Source organism: Neodiprion virginianus, chromosome 2, assembly GCF_021901495.1.
Source record: "Neodiprion virginianus isolate iyNeoVirg1 chromosome 2, iyNeoVirg1.1, whole genome shotgun sequence".
Taxonomy (NCBI): domain Eukaryota; kingdom Metazoa; phylum Arthropoda; class Insecta; order Hymenoptera; family Diprionidae; genus Neodiprion; species Neodiprion virginianus.
The window spans coordinates 7,081,361-7,100,527 of record NC_060878.1 but is presented as its reverse complement, the minus strand read 5'-3'; the positions used below and the strand labels follow the sequence as shown (position 1 = coordinate 7,100,527).

Genomic DNA, 19,167 nt, shown 5'->3' with positions numbered 1-19,167 from the left:
TTTTACACAAACTTTCACACATGATTCATACCTTTATATACGCGTATAGAATATTTCTCCATTCTCTCACCTGTATCACACTTCCTCGCTACCCGTTATACGTATTCAGATTTATACTCGACGCCATAGAATCCATTATTTTCCACACCGCGAGTTCCTGCGTTATTCGATTTCATATCGGCGGGTGTATAATTTTCTTATACGCGCTTTCCTGTTTTATTATACTTTTCGCGCATGGAAAATCTATTTCCGAGAATCCGCAAGGTGTAAAAATGCCATGCACATTGTACTTTTTCATTCATTTTATTTTTACTAACCCTGCACGTCTTCGATTTGATTATCATTTTCTTTTCTCTTCTTCTTCTTCTTTTTACATGCAATTATCAATTCTTTTCTCTACGATCGTCATTTATTTACACGCTACTTTTAAAGTCTCGAGAAGCACCAGTTTTTCAATGTTTTTTTAACGCATCTAAACAAATTCGATAATTTACCAACCGTTTGCGAAATCGAATTTTCATTCATTTTTACAATTTTTTTTTTCTTTTTTTATCTTGTTTCTCACACTTGTCAAATCAATTTCAATTTCGCAAGAGAGTCAGTCTACGAAAAGTAATTATTGTACTTTACATTTCCATATTGGTTTTTTTTTTTTTTTTGTTTTTTTCGTCAAGGATATAAATTGTTTTCATCCTGGTTAAAATCTCGATTATTTCCTGCCAATTTCTCTCAAAAATCGCACTATTCATCAGACATTCGTCCGTATATTGAAAAATATCGTGCAAGTCCACCGAATTTACAACGATTAATAAAAATGATCGAAATCAATATTAAATTAATATTATTAAACGTGATTCCAAATCGACTTTTGAGAAGTTCGATTGTTTTTTTTTTTTTTTTTTTTTTTTTTTGCGAAAGTACATTGTTTCGAGACGTTGTGAAAAGAATTTATTCAACGCTTGAGAAACGAATATAGGAGGGAAAAAAAACACACACACACACACACAAATAACTACAGCGATGAAAAAAAAAAAGAAATTAAAAAAAAAAAAAAATTGCAAGTGTTTTTTTTTCACAACTGAGACGCAACGACGCAATTCAATTCAGGATCGGACATTGCGGCCGAGTCGGTACGGAACGTACGTACACACGTATTACGCAAGGTGGAAAAAGAATATTTAACAAGCTTTCGTATCTTTATTCTAGCTTAAGCCTGCTTAAACCGTATACCTATATATCATACTACCTACTGCAAATGCTCGAGCTAGAGTCTCTAAGGCGTTTGATCCGCGTAGAATAATCAATTTTTCATCAGTCTTCGCTTTGGTCCTCCCTCCCTGTCTTCGCCTTTTAGGATCGGAGCTTTCTAGTCTAGAAGCTGGTTTGAAAAAAAATCCGTACACAAGCTGCAGCTTACGCGTTTTAGAATTTAAATCTTTCCTCATCGTCGGATGATTTTTCAACAGGCTCATCGCCGAATCGTTAAAGAAAAAAACCCACGGAAAAAACTGACGTATAAAAATTCTTTATCGCGTATGCATAATTTTTCAACGAAAGTCTTGCGTTGAATCGGAAATCGAAGACGATTCTGTTTTTTTTTTTTTCATTCCTTTTCCTTTCAATTTCGCATCGTTTTCTTAGCTTCGACTGTAAATAATTTTCCTCAAAAATTCCGAAATTTTCGACGTTTCAAATGATCGAAGGTGAGAAAAAACTGTAAAATACGATTACGATTTACTTTGTCCGAGCAGTCTTGTAAAAAAAAATTGCGGTTGGCAAATTTTGTGCATTGATGAAACGTCGTCCTCGCTTGAATTCATATTCTCATGAAAATTATCCCGTCTAACTGTGTAAAGAAAAAAACTTGTCAGTCCGTAGTTGTACGTAATATTCTCCAAAAAATGTAACGTCGACATTTTCGAATCTGATTTCCACATTCAAGCAAAACCACGAATCTCGGTAGGTAATTTTTATCCGTAAAACCCACTTGTTACATCAATCTTTCGGAATATAAGAAATCGGAGCTAAAGGTTCGAATTCGCGAGGCATCGTTGCGGTAAAACCTTGTCCAATTCAACGAATGACTGCGACGCGTTTTACGACGATCCGGTAATCGGATGCATGCATAAATATGCCTACGTATACGTATACCTATACATACATACATACATGTAATACAATAATCGAACTTTGTCAAGAACCATACAAGTTTTTCGTATAAAAATTGGCGTACTGTCAAAAAAAAAAAAGAACTTAACGAGAAGGAATAAACGTGCACTTTGGAAAAAAGTGATAGAATATCCTAGAAAAGAAATATATTGCACTGACGGTAAATAAACAAAACGTATACATATATATATATATATATACAATGTAATTATATTATATTAAATCACGTAGAACGTACTTTGACCTTTTTTTCAACTCTATATACCTCAAAATTGGATTGAGATGCAATTACTTGCAATCTCGTTATATATGCCGTTGTTATACGTATGCGTATGATAATTGGATTCGTTTCGTGCAGATTGAAACGCGCTTTTGCACAACATTTATTCACGCGTATAAATATTAATCGTCGAAGTGGGTTTATTTGTTTGTAATTTTCATACAAGTAATTGATAAAACACACTGGCCGATGTCATCCGGTCTTTGCGTATGCATATAGAAAATCGTACGATTGTTGTACATGTCCGTTATTGCGTTACTTCGACCTACAATCTTTATTAAGAAAAAAAAAACAAAAAAAAAAAAAAAAAAAACACACATTTACGATCAATTATATTAACGCACGTTTTAGAAATTTATTCATCACTATTCGGTTGGTATTACACGGTAAATTTGACCTTGTACCGAAAGCAAGAGAAAAAAACAAAAAAAACATTTCTTACAATGACTCGAAAATTCTAGTAACAACAATCGAAAACAATACAGCAACATGCTGTGTATTAGATTTTCTGGTTACGTTTGGGATATCGATATTCATTTTTTACCCAAAACTGCATCTTCGAATTACGGCAAAACATAATTAACAACGATCAAAAATCCATCTCAATACGTGCGAAGACATTTATTGAAAATAAACCTACACAGCCAATTTCACGGCAATAAATAATTTCTTGACAGATACGTCGAATACAGGATTAATATCGAAACGTCGACCGAGTCTTACAGAGCAATTAACAAAACCTTTCCCTGATAATAATTTTCTTCATCGTCGTCATCGTCGTGATCCACCCGAGATATTTTACTCCAATAGGGAAAGTTCTTTAGGGATTATTTGAGCTCAGAACTTCACTATCCGTTAGAAAGTTTTCTTGACAGTTAATTCTGGGATACGAACGGTTTTATATATTTTATATATATTATATATAAAATATATAATATATATGTATGTACAATGTACATAGATATTTTTCATTTTTGCGAGACATTAATTACACGTCGTGTTCCTTGTTCAACGGTCGTATATGCAAAAATTTCAGGATAAGATAATTGCAAAAGCATGGATGAGAGTATTCAGCATATGAATCTTAATTAACAAAACGAGTAAAGTTATTCGATTCTCATCCAAGTCTAATTGCAAAATTTTCCAACTCCTACGACAATGGTTGTCTTTGATTATTTTTATTCTAATTCCAAGTCTATTTTAACTCTATTTTTTTCTTCTTACACGTGTTTGCATTCGCAACAATTGAATATCAATTATAATACAGCTTTTGCTTCGTTCTAACAAGATATCAAAGATACGAGTATTTTCTTACATCGATTATCCCTTTCGCTATTCGCGATGTATGAAAAACAATCCTCAGGACTGTAGTAATTAAGCTTTTATACACTTACTTGAATATAAAGGGTCAAACTTGTTGTCGGTATGGAAAGTTTTTCGCAGTGAAAACTCGGGTGTCGCATCGTCGCGGTTTTCTTTGCAGCTAACTGAGGAGACACGTTACTTCGCACGTCGCACTTAATGTCGAGAAGTTAAGCCGTATCTTAAATTTAAGGAGCTGTAACCAGCCGAACAGGCTACATATACGCGTTAATTACGTCACACCAAAGTTCAACTACAAGTCAAACTTTTGTTCAAGATAATATTTTTTTACGTACATTAGGGGGGTCCTTGATGGGGTTGTTTTTGAATTTTTAGGCTCGAACGCTTTCAAATCGATTAAAAAAAAATTTACCTGAAAATTCAAGCTCTCCGTATCAACTCTTAATGCAGTTCGATTCGCGATCGGAGTATCTTGTGGAAGTAACACGGGAACAAACCTGTTCGCTCTTTGAAATTTTGTAAGTCGTTGACGAACGTACCGACAATAATGGAAAATACGTTGTAATATATTTTACGATACAGTCGTTTATTTCGTATCTATACTTGGCGGGATGATAATTTTATAAAAATTAAACTTTGAACGTTGTTTAACACACGAACGATTTCGTTTGCGAATTTTATGCGTCAGAGCTTTTTTGCTCTAGCGTTCGATTCACTACAAAAATATCGACTCACCGTTATTGTCGGTATATTCGTCAACGACTTGTAAAATTTCAAATAGGGAAAAGTCTTTTCCTAAGATACTTCGATCACAAGGCGGATTGTCTTAGAGTTAATATAGAGAGCTCAAATTTTCAGGGAATTATTTCTCTTTCGTCAATTTGATAGCGGTTAAGTCCCTGGGAGAGTAAAAATTCAAAAGCAAGGACCCAATTAGGGATCACCCTGATGTATATATACGAGGTAGTCCAATGTTTTTTCAATTCATTTTTCATCGGCTAAAATGCACATTAATGTGCAAAAAGAAGCGTAGCTCCCAAACAACGACCGGGTCAAATTCGCGTCGAATGTAAAAAAGCTTTCTTTTCAATCATAGAAAATTCAGAAAAAAAGTTTCAAATTTTTCAAGAACGTCGTATTTGAGAATAACCAATATTTGTGCATATTTCGTTGAAAACGACGATTCACGATATCCAGAAAATTCCAAAAGAATTATTTTCGAACAATTCAAAAAAAAAAAAAACAATTTTTTCCCAAATGCAGAGTTTTCGATTTATGGAAGAAAATGAGATCTAAAATACCAACCTTCTCCTAAACGCCGGGTAACAAAAAAAATTTGAAAAAAATTAGAAAATGTATACTTGGTGTAGCAGAAGTAGGTAATAAATTGGCGATGAATTCGGTGGAAATCGGGGTCAAAAACCTTCTTCACGTTCGTTTGGAACACCCCATACATACAAGTAATTTATGATACAAGTAGCCTTAAGGAACTCGGAGCTATACAAACGGGACGATGATGATGATTGATGATGATTCGAAATTGATACTTTGTTGTAATCTAAGTATAGATATGTGTACGTAGGTGCGTGGAAGGCACGGAATAAAACAAACGCCGGACAAACCGCAATTTGAGCTAGCGAACAATTCCAACTTTTCGAAACAAAATTATCCCGCCTTCTTGTAAGTTCGTACATGTTTGTCTCACAATTGAGAACACCGCGGAATTTGATCGCAAGCCTGTGATACGGCTTGTGTTTCAGTTTCATTCCGTTACACAGCGAAACTTGTCCGACTTTGTTCGCCCGCTTAATAATACGAGAAATTTCGTTATTTTGCCGTATAACTGTGGAATTAGGTCGTGTTGAAATTTATCGGAAAACTCGTGAATTTTTTTTTATCGAAATAGTTCATTAGCGAATAATCTACATTCGATAAATAATAGCTCAATTTATTTCCGTATCAATTTTATACGAATCATCCAAACTCACGAATTATTCGTGATACGAATATATTTTTAAGCGATTAAACATTAATTCATCATATGAAATCCACATTCATTCTAAAAAAATTTGTTTTCAAAATCAATGGAGGAGTTGAATATAAATTCAAGATTGAAGGATTTTTAGATTTGTTGATATCGGAATAACGATACAATGTCTCAAAAAAATTGTCGATAGTTGAGCTTTTTGAATGAAAATTGTTGCCTTTTTTTTTTTTTCTTATTTTGTTGGTATTTTGTACAATGCGGAAATTGTTTTAATCCAATTCAATTTTATTAACCACAATTTCGATTCCTCGATGTTTAATTCGTGATATTTTCGTTTAGAGATTAGTTTCACTCTACCGTACAACGCCTGTGAAATCTTTCGCAAAATTTTCGCAACGCGATCGGCTGCGATAGTTGGTCGAATTCTCAAGCAATAACAACGAATGAACAACGGTACAAAGCAATTATTTACGATACAGTCAGTGATGAATTTCCATTGAAAGTAGTTGAGCTTTGCTCGGCCGTATATCTGCGGATGATAAAAACTAGAAAAGGGAGAAGGGGAGAGAAAAATGTTCGTACGACGCTGCGTGCAATTTATAAAACACAATTGCACCGCCGACTCATGGTCCACTCAATTTACCAAGTAACGCACAACGACGAACAACGCTTTGCAGCTATATCTTGTCAATAAACGCTCAACGGCGACAAAGTTCCAATTTGCATCGTGCGACTCGAGAGCAGTGACGCGGATTCGTTTGAAAACCGGAGAAAACGAGATCGGTTAACCGATAAACGCTGGACAAAGCGATATCGGTAAATTGGACAAGAGCCGGCCGGACATTTTATAAATTAATCCTTCGTGAGAAAAACTAAAATCCCCCAAAGCCGGTTTCCGATTTTTCCGAGCGAATTTCTTCACTCTTCCAACCGAGGCTGAAATTTCAAAACAACTCCTGGGGGCAAAACAAGATTGGTGAATTAAACAAAAACTGGGCGAAATGAAGTCGATGGTTGGACAAAAATGGAGAAAATGAGATCGGTAAATTGGACAAAAATTGGACGAAATGAAATCGGTAAATTGGGTGAAAATTTGACAAAACGAGATCGGTAAATTGGACGGAAAATTGGACAAAACGAAACCGGTAAATTGGACAAAAATTGGACGAAATGAAATCGGTAAATTGGGTGAAAATTTGACAAAACGAAATCGGAAAATTGGACAAAACGAAACCGGTAAATTGGACAAAAATTGGACGAAATGAAATCGGTAAATTGGGTGAAAATTTGACAAAACGAGATCGGAAAATTGGACAAAACGAAACCGGTAAATTGGACAAAAATTGGACGAAATGAAGTCGATGGTTGGACAAAAATTGGACAAAATTAAATCGGTAAATTGGACGAAATGAAATCGTTAGCCGGACAAAACGAGATCGGTAAATTGTAAAAAATCTGAATAACATGAAACTGGTAAAACGGCCAAAAGCTTTTCAAAATCCTTTCCAACAACGGTACGAAAATTTGTGTAAAAATCCCACTTTCACCCCCAATTCTCATCGGTGTAAGAGAAACCTGTGCAAAATCATAAAAAAATCCGCGACGTTCAATAAAGGTCAAAGTGACGCTTATAGATGCACAGAGGGGAAGATTCCTCGTCGGCGTCAATCGTCGATTTATCTTTCAAGATAATCGATATACCCGAGAACGACGTGTACGATAAAGAAGTACGCATGTATCTGAAAACGGAGTCGTCGACAAACGTCGCGTTGAATACTAATGGTCGTGGAATCTCCTTTCGTCGTTTACAATCCTCGGCTGGCTGATATTATTGAATGAAATTGCGTATCCTGTATACTCGACACCCGCTCCTCTCCCTCTATATTCCGACACGTTCGTTATTCCCACGCGTCTCCCCCGTCAATTTTCTTCCCATGTTTACGAAGGTAGGGAAATATTTCCTTCGCCTATCCCGAACCGCGAAATAAACTCGGCCAACGTGACAATAGCCGATGCGCCAATCGCACGGAGACCTCGCCACGTTTCTCATCCCCGCTTAATGGGGCTTCGGTTTCTACCTACTTGTTGCTCGCCCGTTCTACCGATGTAATATGTCCGGGAATATCCAACCCCCTCCTAGATAGGCGGATTTTATTCCCTTCCTCCAACTTTATCGCCCATCGTTAGTCGCGCGGTTCGATCACCCCGAAAGTGTATCGTCGCGAATTCGTCACGTGGTAAAAATGGCAACCGATCGTCGAGAGTGTTCGCGGATAAGCGGACGTCTCACACCCTCCAACGTCTAACAATTTCGCTACATATCGGAAATAACAACGCCTCGTTATTTTTCATTTGGGAGTATCGAGGATCTCAAATATTTGTTGGACAACAAAATTTCGACAAATCGTTTTGCCTTTAATATTGTAGAATATATTAAGAAGCGGAAAAATCGGGAACGCGCATCTCTTCGTACTCGATACTTGATGAGAATTCTATTGCCGTACTTCGAATTCGTTGAATTTTATCACGCAGCGATTAATTCGACATGATTTTCCGGGCTTATGCACGCGGATAGCGGTCTCGATTAGAAATCGGTTGGATCCACATTTACCTAAGTTGTTTACGATTCAATCCCTCGTACGAATATATGCCCCAAAACGATTATTTGAACTCAAAATATTCTCCATCTTTTTCAGTCTTAAAGTAAGCGTGAATAAAGACTTGTTTAAAAGGTGGAAGAAATTGTTATGTTAAATACAAATTGGATACACGTGTGTCGTAACTGTGAATCTTTGATTGATCAGGGTCTCCAGCGAGATCGTAATTCAAAATTCCCGTATATTTCCGTTAATTTTTTGCAAAACTCTCGAATATTCGTATACAATGATTTTTACGCTGTTTGTGAATTATCACGATATAATCAACATTGAACATCGTCGTATTCGATGATTTTGGATGAAGTAAAAAAATGTAGAAAAATGAGAAAATAAAAGGGTCGCAATACCGAATTTTCAAACACGCGAAAGTGTATTTCATAGAATTTCAAAATGTAGAAAACCGAAGTACAGAAAAGTGAAAACAAAAAGTAACGTATATAAAATCACAACATAAAACTGTCACAATGTTATTGTATTCCGATTCGTTGTGACAATTTTATATTACAGCTCTCTATCCTCTAACCTTTCCAAAATTTAACTCTGCTACGTTTCGATTTTCTACGTATTTAAAAAAAACTCTATGAAACCGATTTTAACGTTCTCGAAAATTCGACATTGTGACAATTTACATCTAAAAATTCGTTCGTCGCTTGGTGAACGTATAAACGGAAATTTCAACTCAAATTCTCGGTGTCTGTGGAAAATTCTCATAAAATTCCGGTATTTTCAAGAGCAATTTTAAGTTCCCGGTTGTTGAAGACCCTGTTGATTGTTTCCGCGACGGACCAAACTGTTTCTATTTTCTCTGCGCCCGATTTTTTTTTCTCACGAGTCAAAAAAATCAACGAAGTAACGAAAAAAAAAAAAGCGATTTCCAAAATATTTCTCCGAGCATTTAAAAGAATAAATTGCTGTACGTACAAAACAATGCCAAAAAATATGACACACCTGTATAAATAATATTCGTTTAATTTCCGGCCGGCCAATTTATATACAACTCGATAATAATTCATCGGAAATTCGTAACGTCTGTTTTAGAAATGACTTCAATCAGGGGAGACGCTTTCGGAATTTTCAACATTAGGACCGTGTTTTGGACTCTGGCTTTTCTGCTCGCCTGCATCCTGAGCAGTAACAACGTCCAGGCTGATGGGGATCCGGGAGCTTTTTACCCCAACAGTTTGGCCAACGATCCGGAAAACTTGGTGAGTTTGTGCAGCTTGCGGCGTTTGCTTACTTATAATCCGAAATCGTACATTCAATAAATGGTAGGAAAAAGAAACAAAAAAAAAAAAACATATAAAAATATATACATAAACAAAGCAAAAATCATACGCAACAACGACCTGCTTGTAAAATTTTTTTCCCATCAGCAGAAACGCAAAGTTTTCTCGAACCTTCGTACGATTTCAATGCTTTGTTTATTCTTAACGAAAAGGTGTTGAAAATCGGTGTACTTTTAAAAAATGTCATCTGCGAAAAAAAAATATTGTGCGTAAAAATTTATCAACCCCGATTTCTCATTGGCAAAAGTAAACAAGATCGTCGGCTTAAAACTAATACGGTAACCTAACTTGATCTTTTAGCTTGCATTTAAACTTCCTCGTGCATTGTATCGTGCGTTGATGAAATTTCGTCGATTTTCCCTTCGGCAGGACTCGCAGCTAAAATAATTAAGCGAAACTCCACGTATATAGTAACTACATGACGTGGATATCATATTATATGAATTTCCGCGCGGTTTCGTCGGCCGAACTAGCGAATATACCGGATATTTCCCAGTTAATGATGTTACCGACGTAATAAACAATGTGCTTATACAGACGCCACAAATAAGCTTGTATTTATACGTAGAGAGCTACCGATAATTTTCAAAGTCAATGCGTTCCGCTTTTTTGCAAAATTTACAAATGTAACCTTGGATTTTGAAGAATTAATTTAGCGTTACTTTGGAAGGTATTTGAAATATCTAAATGAAGAGACGATAAAAAAAACAGGATTGAAAAAATCAAAAAATAAAGAAAAACCCGAAACCGAACGAACGCGACGAAAAATTTACGTTCCATATATGTGTGAAATTTCCGCATGGCTATAGTTGGAAGGTTGACACGCGACGAAGGTGCTTACAAGACAAATGAGAATATACCCCGATCCATTGCACCGTGGTCTAATTGATTAATTATCGGGTATCGATGGAGGCCGCAAGTAACGCGGGGTGCTTCGCCCATCTCGCAATTAGCGGTGAATGGGAATGATACGGAGAGTTAAAGGAGCGCTGCGGAATCGCTTACGACCCTCGGTGTTTGCGCAAACCTCGTCCAGTATGCTAAGAATGATAAAAAGAATCATCAATTTTCGATCGGATCGATTATTCTTTCCCAATTAATCGAGGCTAATCGATCACTTTTCAAACGAACGTTAGTTTTACTTGTGTTATACTTTTTACACCCGTTAACGTCGCGATAAAAAATAAACTAGTCTTTTCCATTACCAAAAAAATAAAAATTCCCTCAAGTTTCCAGGTGAGCCCGACAACATACTTTTCATCGTCTTGAATTTCACCCTCGATTAAACCTCTGCCCGCAAAACGTAATCGATTATTCGAAATGTCGTTTTACATTTTCAACCCTTGTTACATGCGTGAGACATGTTTAATAGAGAAAAAATAAATCCCGATCACGTACAACCGCTTCGTCGTTTTACAGAGTGAGGTACTTGTGGTTGAAAATTATGAGGGTGAAAATCGCGAATCAGATTGCGAGAAGGTGAAGAACCTGAGTGCCATTGATCCCTGGGTAAATGTCATCCCCTGAATGTTTCTCTTCTTGTGTTTTTTTTTTTCTTCTTTTTTATCTCTCTTGCTCACTTTCCTTATAATAAAAAAGAAGAAAGAAGAAACCTCCAATAGAGCATGAAACACCGGACCCGCCCGCAAGAATATTTGGGCTTTCCAAAAACCATAGAACAAACATAAGACTTGGCAGGAGGAGAATATTCGTATAAAATCATACATAACAAAAAAGAATATCATAAAACCATGAGTTGGTATTATGATGGCAATTTCAATGTTTATTTAGATCCGAAATCCATAGTGATTTATAACCCGAAAATTGTAATCTCAAGGAGAAAAACACGTTTTTTCGCGATAATTTTCCTTGTCCGCCGGTCCGTCGCGATGATCTCGAAAACGGTCGAATGAAAAATCTGAAACCGACAGCACTTGGCAGGCGAATGAAGAAAGTTCTTGAAGAAAAGTTGAGCCATGAAAATTTTTCGTGACCATCGTTTCGTTGCAAGATCCTGTAATTTTTCAATATTTTCGTCGAACCGTTTAACCGAGATCGTCGCGATAGTTTGTCGGACAGACATGCGTAACGAAATTTTTCTAAAAGAAACCAATGTTTCGGATTCCAGATGTTCGAAAATGTGAAGATTCGTTGTAATTCGAAAAAAGTGATTTTCAAAGGCGACGAAAAGTTGGAAAAAAAAAAAAAAATTAACAAATAAAGAAGAAGATCGCGAAACGAGGGTAATAAATGGTAAATTTTTTTTTTTTTCTTTTCAATTTTACAGCGCCTCGTGCAAATGCTGCGACAGCTTACCCAACGCGGGAGAGAAATCGACGAACGAGCTCGTGAGATAACCGAGGAGGAAATCGCCATCGAAGGAATACTCGAAGCAAAGGCTGGAATGATGATTCCTCCGGCGGCATTCCCGAGGGACATATTGCCCGAAGAAGAAGTCGGGGAACCACTTCCGGTACCGAGTGCCATAATACGCCCTATTCCGCCGCGTTGGGAAAAACGTGGAAGTTGTGAGTAGCATATTTTTCACATCTTGCTTGGTCAAACAAACGCATCGATCGTGTGACGGAAGATGCGGAGGATCGGGAGAAAGAAAAAGAAAAAAAAACAAAACAAGCTTTTCCATCTGTCGAGAAAATCCCTCGGATTCTATCCGTTTAGTTCGATAAAAAGATATAAATAATTGTTATGCTATGTTTGATTCGCATACGATTCTCATCGCTTCTGGGATTTTTTTTTTTTTTTTTTTATTTAACGTCACGCTGAGAAAAATTTCATTTGTTACAGTAACTAGAAAAATTCAGTAAATCAGGTACCGTTAAAAAAAAAAAAAACTGTTTGAATATTGTTGGAATTAGGAAAAACGAGCTACGCGTAACTATTTTGCGCTATTGTCGATTATTTTTTGTTATATAATCGGTATTGAAATTTTCAATTATTATTACAGTGCATTTTAGTTATGGTGCAAAATAACAGGTCTCATAAGATCTGTGAAGAACGATTTAGACATTGGTATTGAGTAGAAAATACCAGAGTTCAAGCACTTTGAATATTTTTGAGTATAAAAAAAATCTTTTCTCAGAATGAAAACATTATTGATGTTTAATTTAAACGTTTTGTTGTTTTCTTTTTCTTATTCCTATATATCGATTCAAGGAACGAAGCTCTTTTCATTATCATTAATAAATTCCAATTTTTACACAAGATTTTCCCTGAGCCGTCAATTGCGTTGAGAAGACTGAGAAAAGAGTTTATTTATCGTTGACAAACCTATGTTTTCAACATTTGTTTTGAAATAAATGTTTCGTTGTTATTATCAAATTTTAACTGTGCCAAAAATAATGTTCGATAAAAATTTCTCAACACCTGACTAATCGTATTTGTTTAAATTAAAACTTGATAATAGTAAAGAAATATTTACTTCCAAATACATATCCAAATATATAGGTTCACAACGGTGAATAAACTTATTTTCCTCGCTAAAAACGAGTAAATTTCGTTTTCAAACATCATTCGATCATTCAATCACACGATTATACATAACGATAAAAATCACCATCGTCATTCTTATCCGTGTAAGACCGGATTGTCCGTAATCTTACAGAACGCGTGGGACGCGTATAAATACACACAACGGAAGGAAGAATAATCAGCCGATGACGACTCGGCATAACCGGAAATTGAAAATTGATATACGCGGCATATCATAGACGACATAAATTCCGTATACATATAGATACAGGTGAATAGATACGTACGATATATACACGTAGTAACGGAACGTAGGAGAATTTGCAGTTCAGGGATGGTGGAAAAACAAAAAAAAAGAAAAAAACAAAAACATAAATAACCACGTGGAAAACAGTTTCATTACCTGCGTGTTTCTTTTTCACGATTTCCTCTTTTTGAAATCTGATTTTCAAAACGTTCGTCTTCCCATGCGACGCGGTATAAATACCGGTTAAAGGGTTAATAACTCAATAAACAACCTGACACACGAAGAAAAACGTGCATAGATACGTTATGAAGAGAAGAAGCGTTGTCCCGTGCCATCCGCATTGTCCCACCACCGCCACCTCCTACGTCATCGAATACATACGTGTAATATACGTATGCATATAGGTGTATATATATAAATGTTACATGGATAAATACTGTATGTAATATGTATATTTGAACGATGCGCGCAATCCGATTGTTGTCTCTATTGGCGAATTCCTCGCGGGGGATCAAGGGGAACCTTGACTTCGAATCGTGAAATTATTATACGTACAGTGTGTTGTTGTTGTACGGGGTGATCGCGTTTGTTGCAAGTTTGAAAATCAAACTGTAGAATTCTCGGTGTCCGAAGATGTCAAAATTAATGAAAGTCAATATTCGACGAGTTACGAGCCAGTGACTAAAAATATTTTATTATTTATTAAGTGTAACGAGACTAAGAGTTGAAACGAGATATTCATTTACAATAAACACAAAGTTAAACGCTGACATTTGATTACTCGTGAAGCTTGAAATAAGTTTGAAAATCTATGCCCGCGTCGTCGCACAATACTTGTGCGATGGATGATTTATGAAAATTGTTTAAAAGAATAGATGGGAAGTAATAAAAAACCAACAATTGAACAAAGAAGAATTAAAAGATAGCGAGGAAAAAAAGGCAATCGTGTAATTATGAAAGTAGAAAATTTATACAAACTAGAAAACTAATTTTCACTTTCTACCTGGAACTATATTTTTCGATTGTTGCAAAAAAATGAAAATAGTCAAGGACTGAGCGGTAACCGGAACTAAAAATTTCTCTCAGTGTACGGTTGAAATCGAATAAACTTTCACTTGTTACACCGTGTAGATACTGCAGATATTGCAAACTTGTTTCGACAAATTGCAACATGCGGCGTGATTATTGTGCATTTTATTTATTGTAACCAATCGATCGCGCATCGCGATGTCTGACCAATTAGACTTGTTTAACACTTGACCCGCAAATCGTGACGTCACTATCGAACATCAATTTGACTCCTGTTGCACCCTTGTAATAATTAAATAAATCCCGCGACTAACGATAGGAAAATACGCGCACATTATTATGGCCAGAACGCAATTGTTGCAGATCGGGGCGAAGTTGTCATTTTTTTTTGTTTTTTTTTTCAAACTTTTTCAAGCGTTTTTTAAAAGAAGAAAACAAAGTTCAAAGTGATGAAACAAGGGTCAAAATGTTGTGGCGGATAAGCCAATCGGGTCATCAAATTCAATGAAAACGTCAAAATCAAACGATATATTCATACACGCGATTTGCGTGTTTGGAAAAAGCCGGAAAAGAAGTAAAGAAAAGAAAAATAAACAATAGAGAAAATATTTCCATCAGTCTGATTATAAAATTGAATATATTCGTTAGTAATCCTGTATAATATTAATTGTATAATAAAAGAAACCGTCAAAGTATTTTTTCGATTATTGCACAAGGAATTGGTAAGCCTGCATAGCAGACGATAAATTTCACGCATTCGCGTTTATTACATCGCAGTGTTGCAGTTTTTAGTAAAATTCTACTTTTCTAGCACGCTAATAAACTTTATCATTTTTTAGTACATTTAGAATTATTTTAGCACAAACGCTTTTCATGATTTTTAATAAAAATTTTTGAAACGCGGTTTTTCCAGGCAACATTGCCTCTTATTCAAACCAAACCCCATCGATGTAACATGCCGTTTACGTACCAATGTAATACCCTATATTTTTCCGATCATTTTGTACATTTCTTGCGTTAAAATTGAAACTTGGAAAATTTCGTGCACTTTTGCGTGGGCTACGCATGCGCATAAGCCTGCCAAAAGAGATCTCTCATTGGTCTGCCTTACCGACAAGACCGAAAACAATGAAAACACCATCCGGCGGGAAATAACATAACCTCAAAATAGTTGAATTCCACTCGATACATTCCACAACCTGTCCATTCCTTCTTTTTTTTTTTTTTTTCACAGAGCTGTTACGTTCTCGATCACACACCGAAGTGGCAACACTGATTACACGCGCTTTTGTCATTGTATTATCAAACCATACTCGTAAAGTCGTAATGCACGCGGATCGCTTTAATAAGAATTGCACTTCGTGAAGTTACGACGCGAAAACTGGATACACGAAATGTACATCGTATAAATATACACGAAGTATTATCCACACCAGTATTTTTCACCCTGAAGCTTTCTGGTTTTCCTGAGAGAAGGATGGTTAATTAACGTAATACGAACGAGACGCGGATCCACCATTCGAGACAGCTCTTACTTAGCACGCGCCGTTTGATTAATCAGACTTTTCGCACGAAGAAAAGAATTGAAAAATGAGAGGGGAAAAATACAGATATAAATATGAATAAAACGCAACACGACAAACAGCGTTCAACGAAGTATTACCATCTTTACAATTTTCCCGAGACTGATACCTAAAATAAATTCGATTTCGTCATAACGATGAATGTACTCTCATTTCTTACGAACGTTATTCTGAGTCAAAATATTCTACATATACCTACATTTCTTTTGAAATTATTATTTATTCATTTATTATTTTTCTATAATTTCAATCACGTATTTCATATAATTTTCTTTTCAAGTTACACGTGTAATAATAAATTATATGGGTACATATCTCGTATCTCTACAGTTCGGGAGGGTGAGAAGAAAAGAAAGACAAAAAAAAAAAAAAAATGAATCGAATTCGTTGCGTTTTTGTTTTTAACTCTTCCTATATTCGCGTTAATATTAAGACAAATATCTCTGCTGTTTGTTTCAGATATGGCGCTGTGTCATTTCAAGATTTGCAACATGGGTCGCAAACGGCAATCGTAAGTGCACCAGGTCTTGTGCCGTTGTACGCGTTTTTGAGAATCAAAAACAAACAAAAAAAAAGTACAGAATAAATAGAGAAATTTTTAAAAATAAGAAAAAAAAATAAAAAAACAAAGAAAAAAATTACAAAAAACAAAAACGAATGGTAGAAAAGATGCGAAAATAAAATATCCCGGAAAAATACAAAGAAAGGGGAAAAAAGCTTGGAAAAAAAAAATGAACAACTTGTCTTTAAAAAGAACCCTGCGGCTCTCTTGCAATCTCAAAATGAACAATCTTCCGACACCTCGAAAAGAAGGAATGTCTCTATTTCTATTTCTATTTCTATTTCTATTTCTACTTCTATTTCTATTACCCCGTTCGCTATTTCTCATTCACCAACCGCATTTACAAAATTCCGCATTGACTGTGCACGCACGTTAAAACGACAGCAAGACAAATTTTGGTATAAAAAAAACCTATCGCTTTTACACGCGTAATGGTATTTTATACATATAAAACCATACGCATGTATAACGATAAACAATTTAAAGCCTCGATTATATGCATAATATAGTCACCTATCACACCTAGATACCTTCCACATTGATTTCTTATAACAAATACCAATATACACATTCACACACACACACACACATATATATGTATGTATAACCTAACATTAGCAGTGTACGCAAGTAATACCGTCAAAATTTGTGGAAATCACGTCGAAACTACGGGAAAAGTACCGACGTTCAAATTTTTTCTCATACCTCGTTTTTTTCGTTTTTCTTACGTTTTTTTTACGTTTTTTTTTTACCTAATTGTCTGATATCAAAAATTTCCGACAAACGCACGAAATAAAAGCTTAAGAAGCCAACCCCCTAAACTATATACAATATCCATACACACTATATGTACGTGTGTATATATATATATATATATATATATATATATATATATATATATATATGTGTGCGTGTAAGTACATTATACATATATAAGTTTTATCGCACGGTAGCATAATCATATGCGTAAAGTTTAATTGTGCATATTTGAAGTGACGTGAGTCGTAACTTGTTTGAGAGCATAAAATCGTTTGGAATTAACGGGAGCGGAAGAACAAAAAAAAAAAAAAAAAGAAAGAAAGAAAAAAAACAAAGATCGATTTGTTCGTTATTTCGCGACGTTAAACAATAATATTGTTACAGTGAACGTGAATGGCATGCCAATTTCAATCGCTGGATTGATTTTAATGCGCATTTCTCATATCGCGCCATTACCGTGGTTAATATATATATATATATATATTTTTTTTTCTACTTCACTATTTCATCATCCTAGAATATTTATTTGTAGCACGAATGTCGCTAAAATTTCACAAAACAACTTTGCGAACTCGAAAACGAAGATCGTACGAGACAAAAATAGATAAAAATATGGATTTTCATCGCAATTATTAATAATATTATTATTGTTGTTGTTGTTGTTGTTGTTAAAATTATTATTATTATTATTATCATTATTATTATCATTATTATTATTATTATTGTCATGCGTATACTGCACGATTCGTAAAATGCACACATCATTATAGAAATATATATAATGCAATTATAATATACCATCTATACGAATATTTTTAAAACGAGAAAAAAAAAAAAATTCAAAAAAAAAAACTGTAATAAGACCGTCTTGTATTGAATTTTGATGCGCAGGCTGTCGCAGATACGTCCGAAAATCCGATCACTCAGATCGTGGATCTCTCTTGGTCCAAGAACCGTCAGCACTTTACCTGCACACCGGCCTATCTCCTAGATTTATATACATACAAATATATATATATATACACACACATACACACAATTTTATGATACAATAGTGATTAGCAAATTATATCGACAATGATAACAATGATAACAATGATAACAATAACAGTTGGAGAAATTTCAAGAATTATATATTCAACTCGTTACCAAAGAACGTGAAGATTACATAACAATACCGATATATACACACGCGCTTACACACATATACAGTGCATGTTGTGCAAATGTAAAACAAATACGCAATGCAAACGATTTGGTATTTTGAGAAAATTTTTTACTTCATACTTCATTTTCCAACAAAACTTGGTTCCAACCTTTTATTTTTTCGATTCTCTGCCAATTTCTTCGACTTTCGAAATAAAAATTTTTAATATATACACATGTCTAAAATAAGTACCTGAGGGTCTTGCGAAGAAAACTAGGATATGAAAAAAGAATATATTATATACATGTATAAAACATAACCGAAACATTAATCCCGGGTCTTGAAATTTGTTGGATGAAGAATTTGTTAGATATAAAATAAGAGACAAAAAACAAAAATTGAAAGTACATTTAAAGCATAATGCAATATCGATTAACCTACCTATAAAACGCGTAAATCTTCCGTACGTGATTGCTTGTTCCGTGTCTCTTGTGAAAAATTATACCGATTCTGACGTACGTATGAAATGTGGGAAAAATAACGAGACAACACGCATACACACGCACACAACAACAACAACAACAGCATCAATTGATTACTTTAAAAAAAAAAAACAAAAAACAAAAAAAAAAAAACCAACTATATATAT

General features: G+C 35.0%; 2 protein-coding genes across 10 annotated transcripts in view; one reads left to right on the top strand and one right to left on the bottom strand.

Annotated features, from left to right (window-relative positions):
* The window catches only part of LOC124297710 (uncharacterized), a 47,362-nt gene that overhangs the window by 13,304 nt on the left and 14,891 nt on the right, over positions 1 to 19,167 (top strand). For 4 of the 7 annotated variants that reach the window (XM_046749013.1, XM_046749011.1, XM_046749009.1 and 1 more), the window contains 4 exons: positions 9,455 to 9,621; positions 11,990 to 12,230; positions 16,510 to 16,561; positions 18,263 to 19,050. In XM_046749013.1, coding sequence (XP_046604969.1) covers positions 9,457 to 9,621; positions 11,990 to 12,230; positions 16,510 to 16,561; positions 18,263 to 18,362 — 558 coding nt within the window. In that variant the 5' untranslated portion in view covers positions 9,455 to 9,456 and the 3' untranslated portion in view covers positions 18,363 to 19,050. Of the gene's footprint in view, positions 1 to 6,409; positions 6,576 to 6,640; positions 6,798 to 9,454; positions 9,622 to 11,989; positions 12,231 to 16,509; positions 16,562 to 18,262; positions 19,051 to 19,167 lie in introns of those variants that run through there. The other 3 variants (XM_046749015.1, XM_046749014.1, XM_046749010.1) reach the window with 3 other exon arrangements.
* LOC124297698 (DNA ligase 3) overlaps positions 1 to 19,167 on the bottom strand; it is a 78,054-nt gene that overhangs the window by 55,261 nt on the left and 3,626 nt on the right. The window lies entirely within an intron of this gene.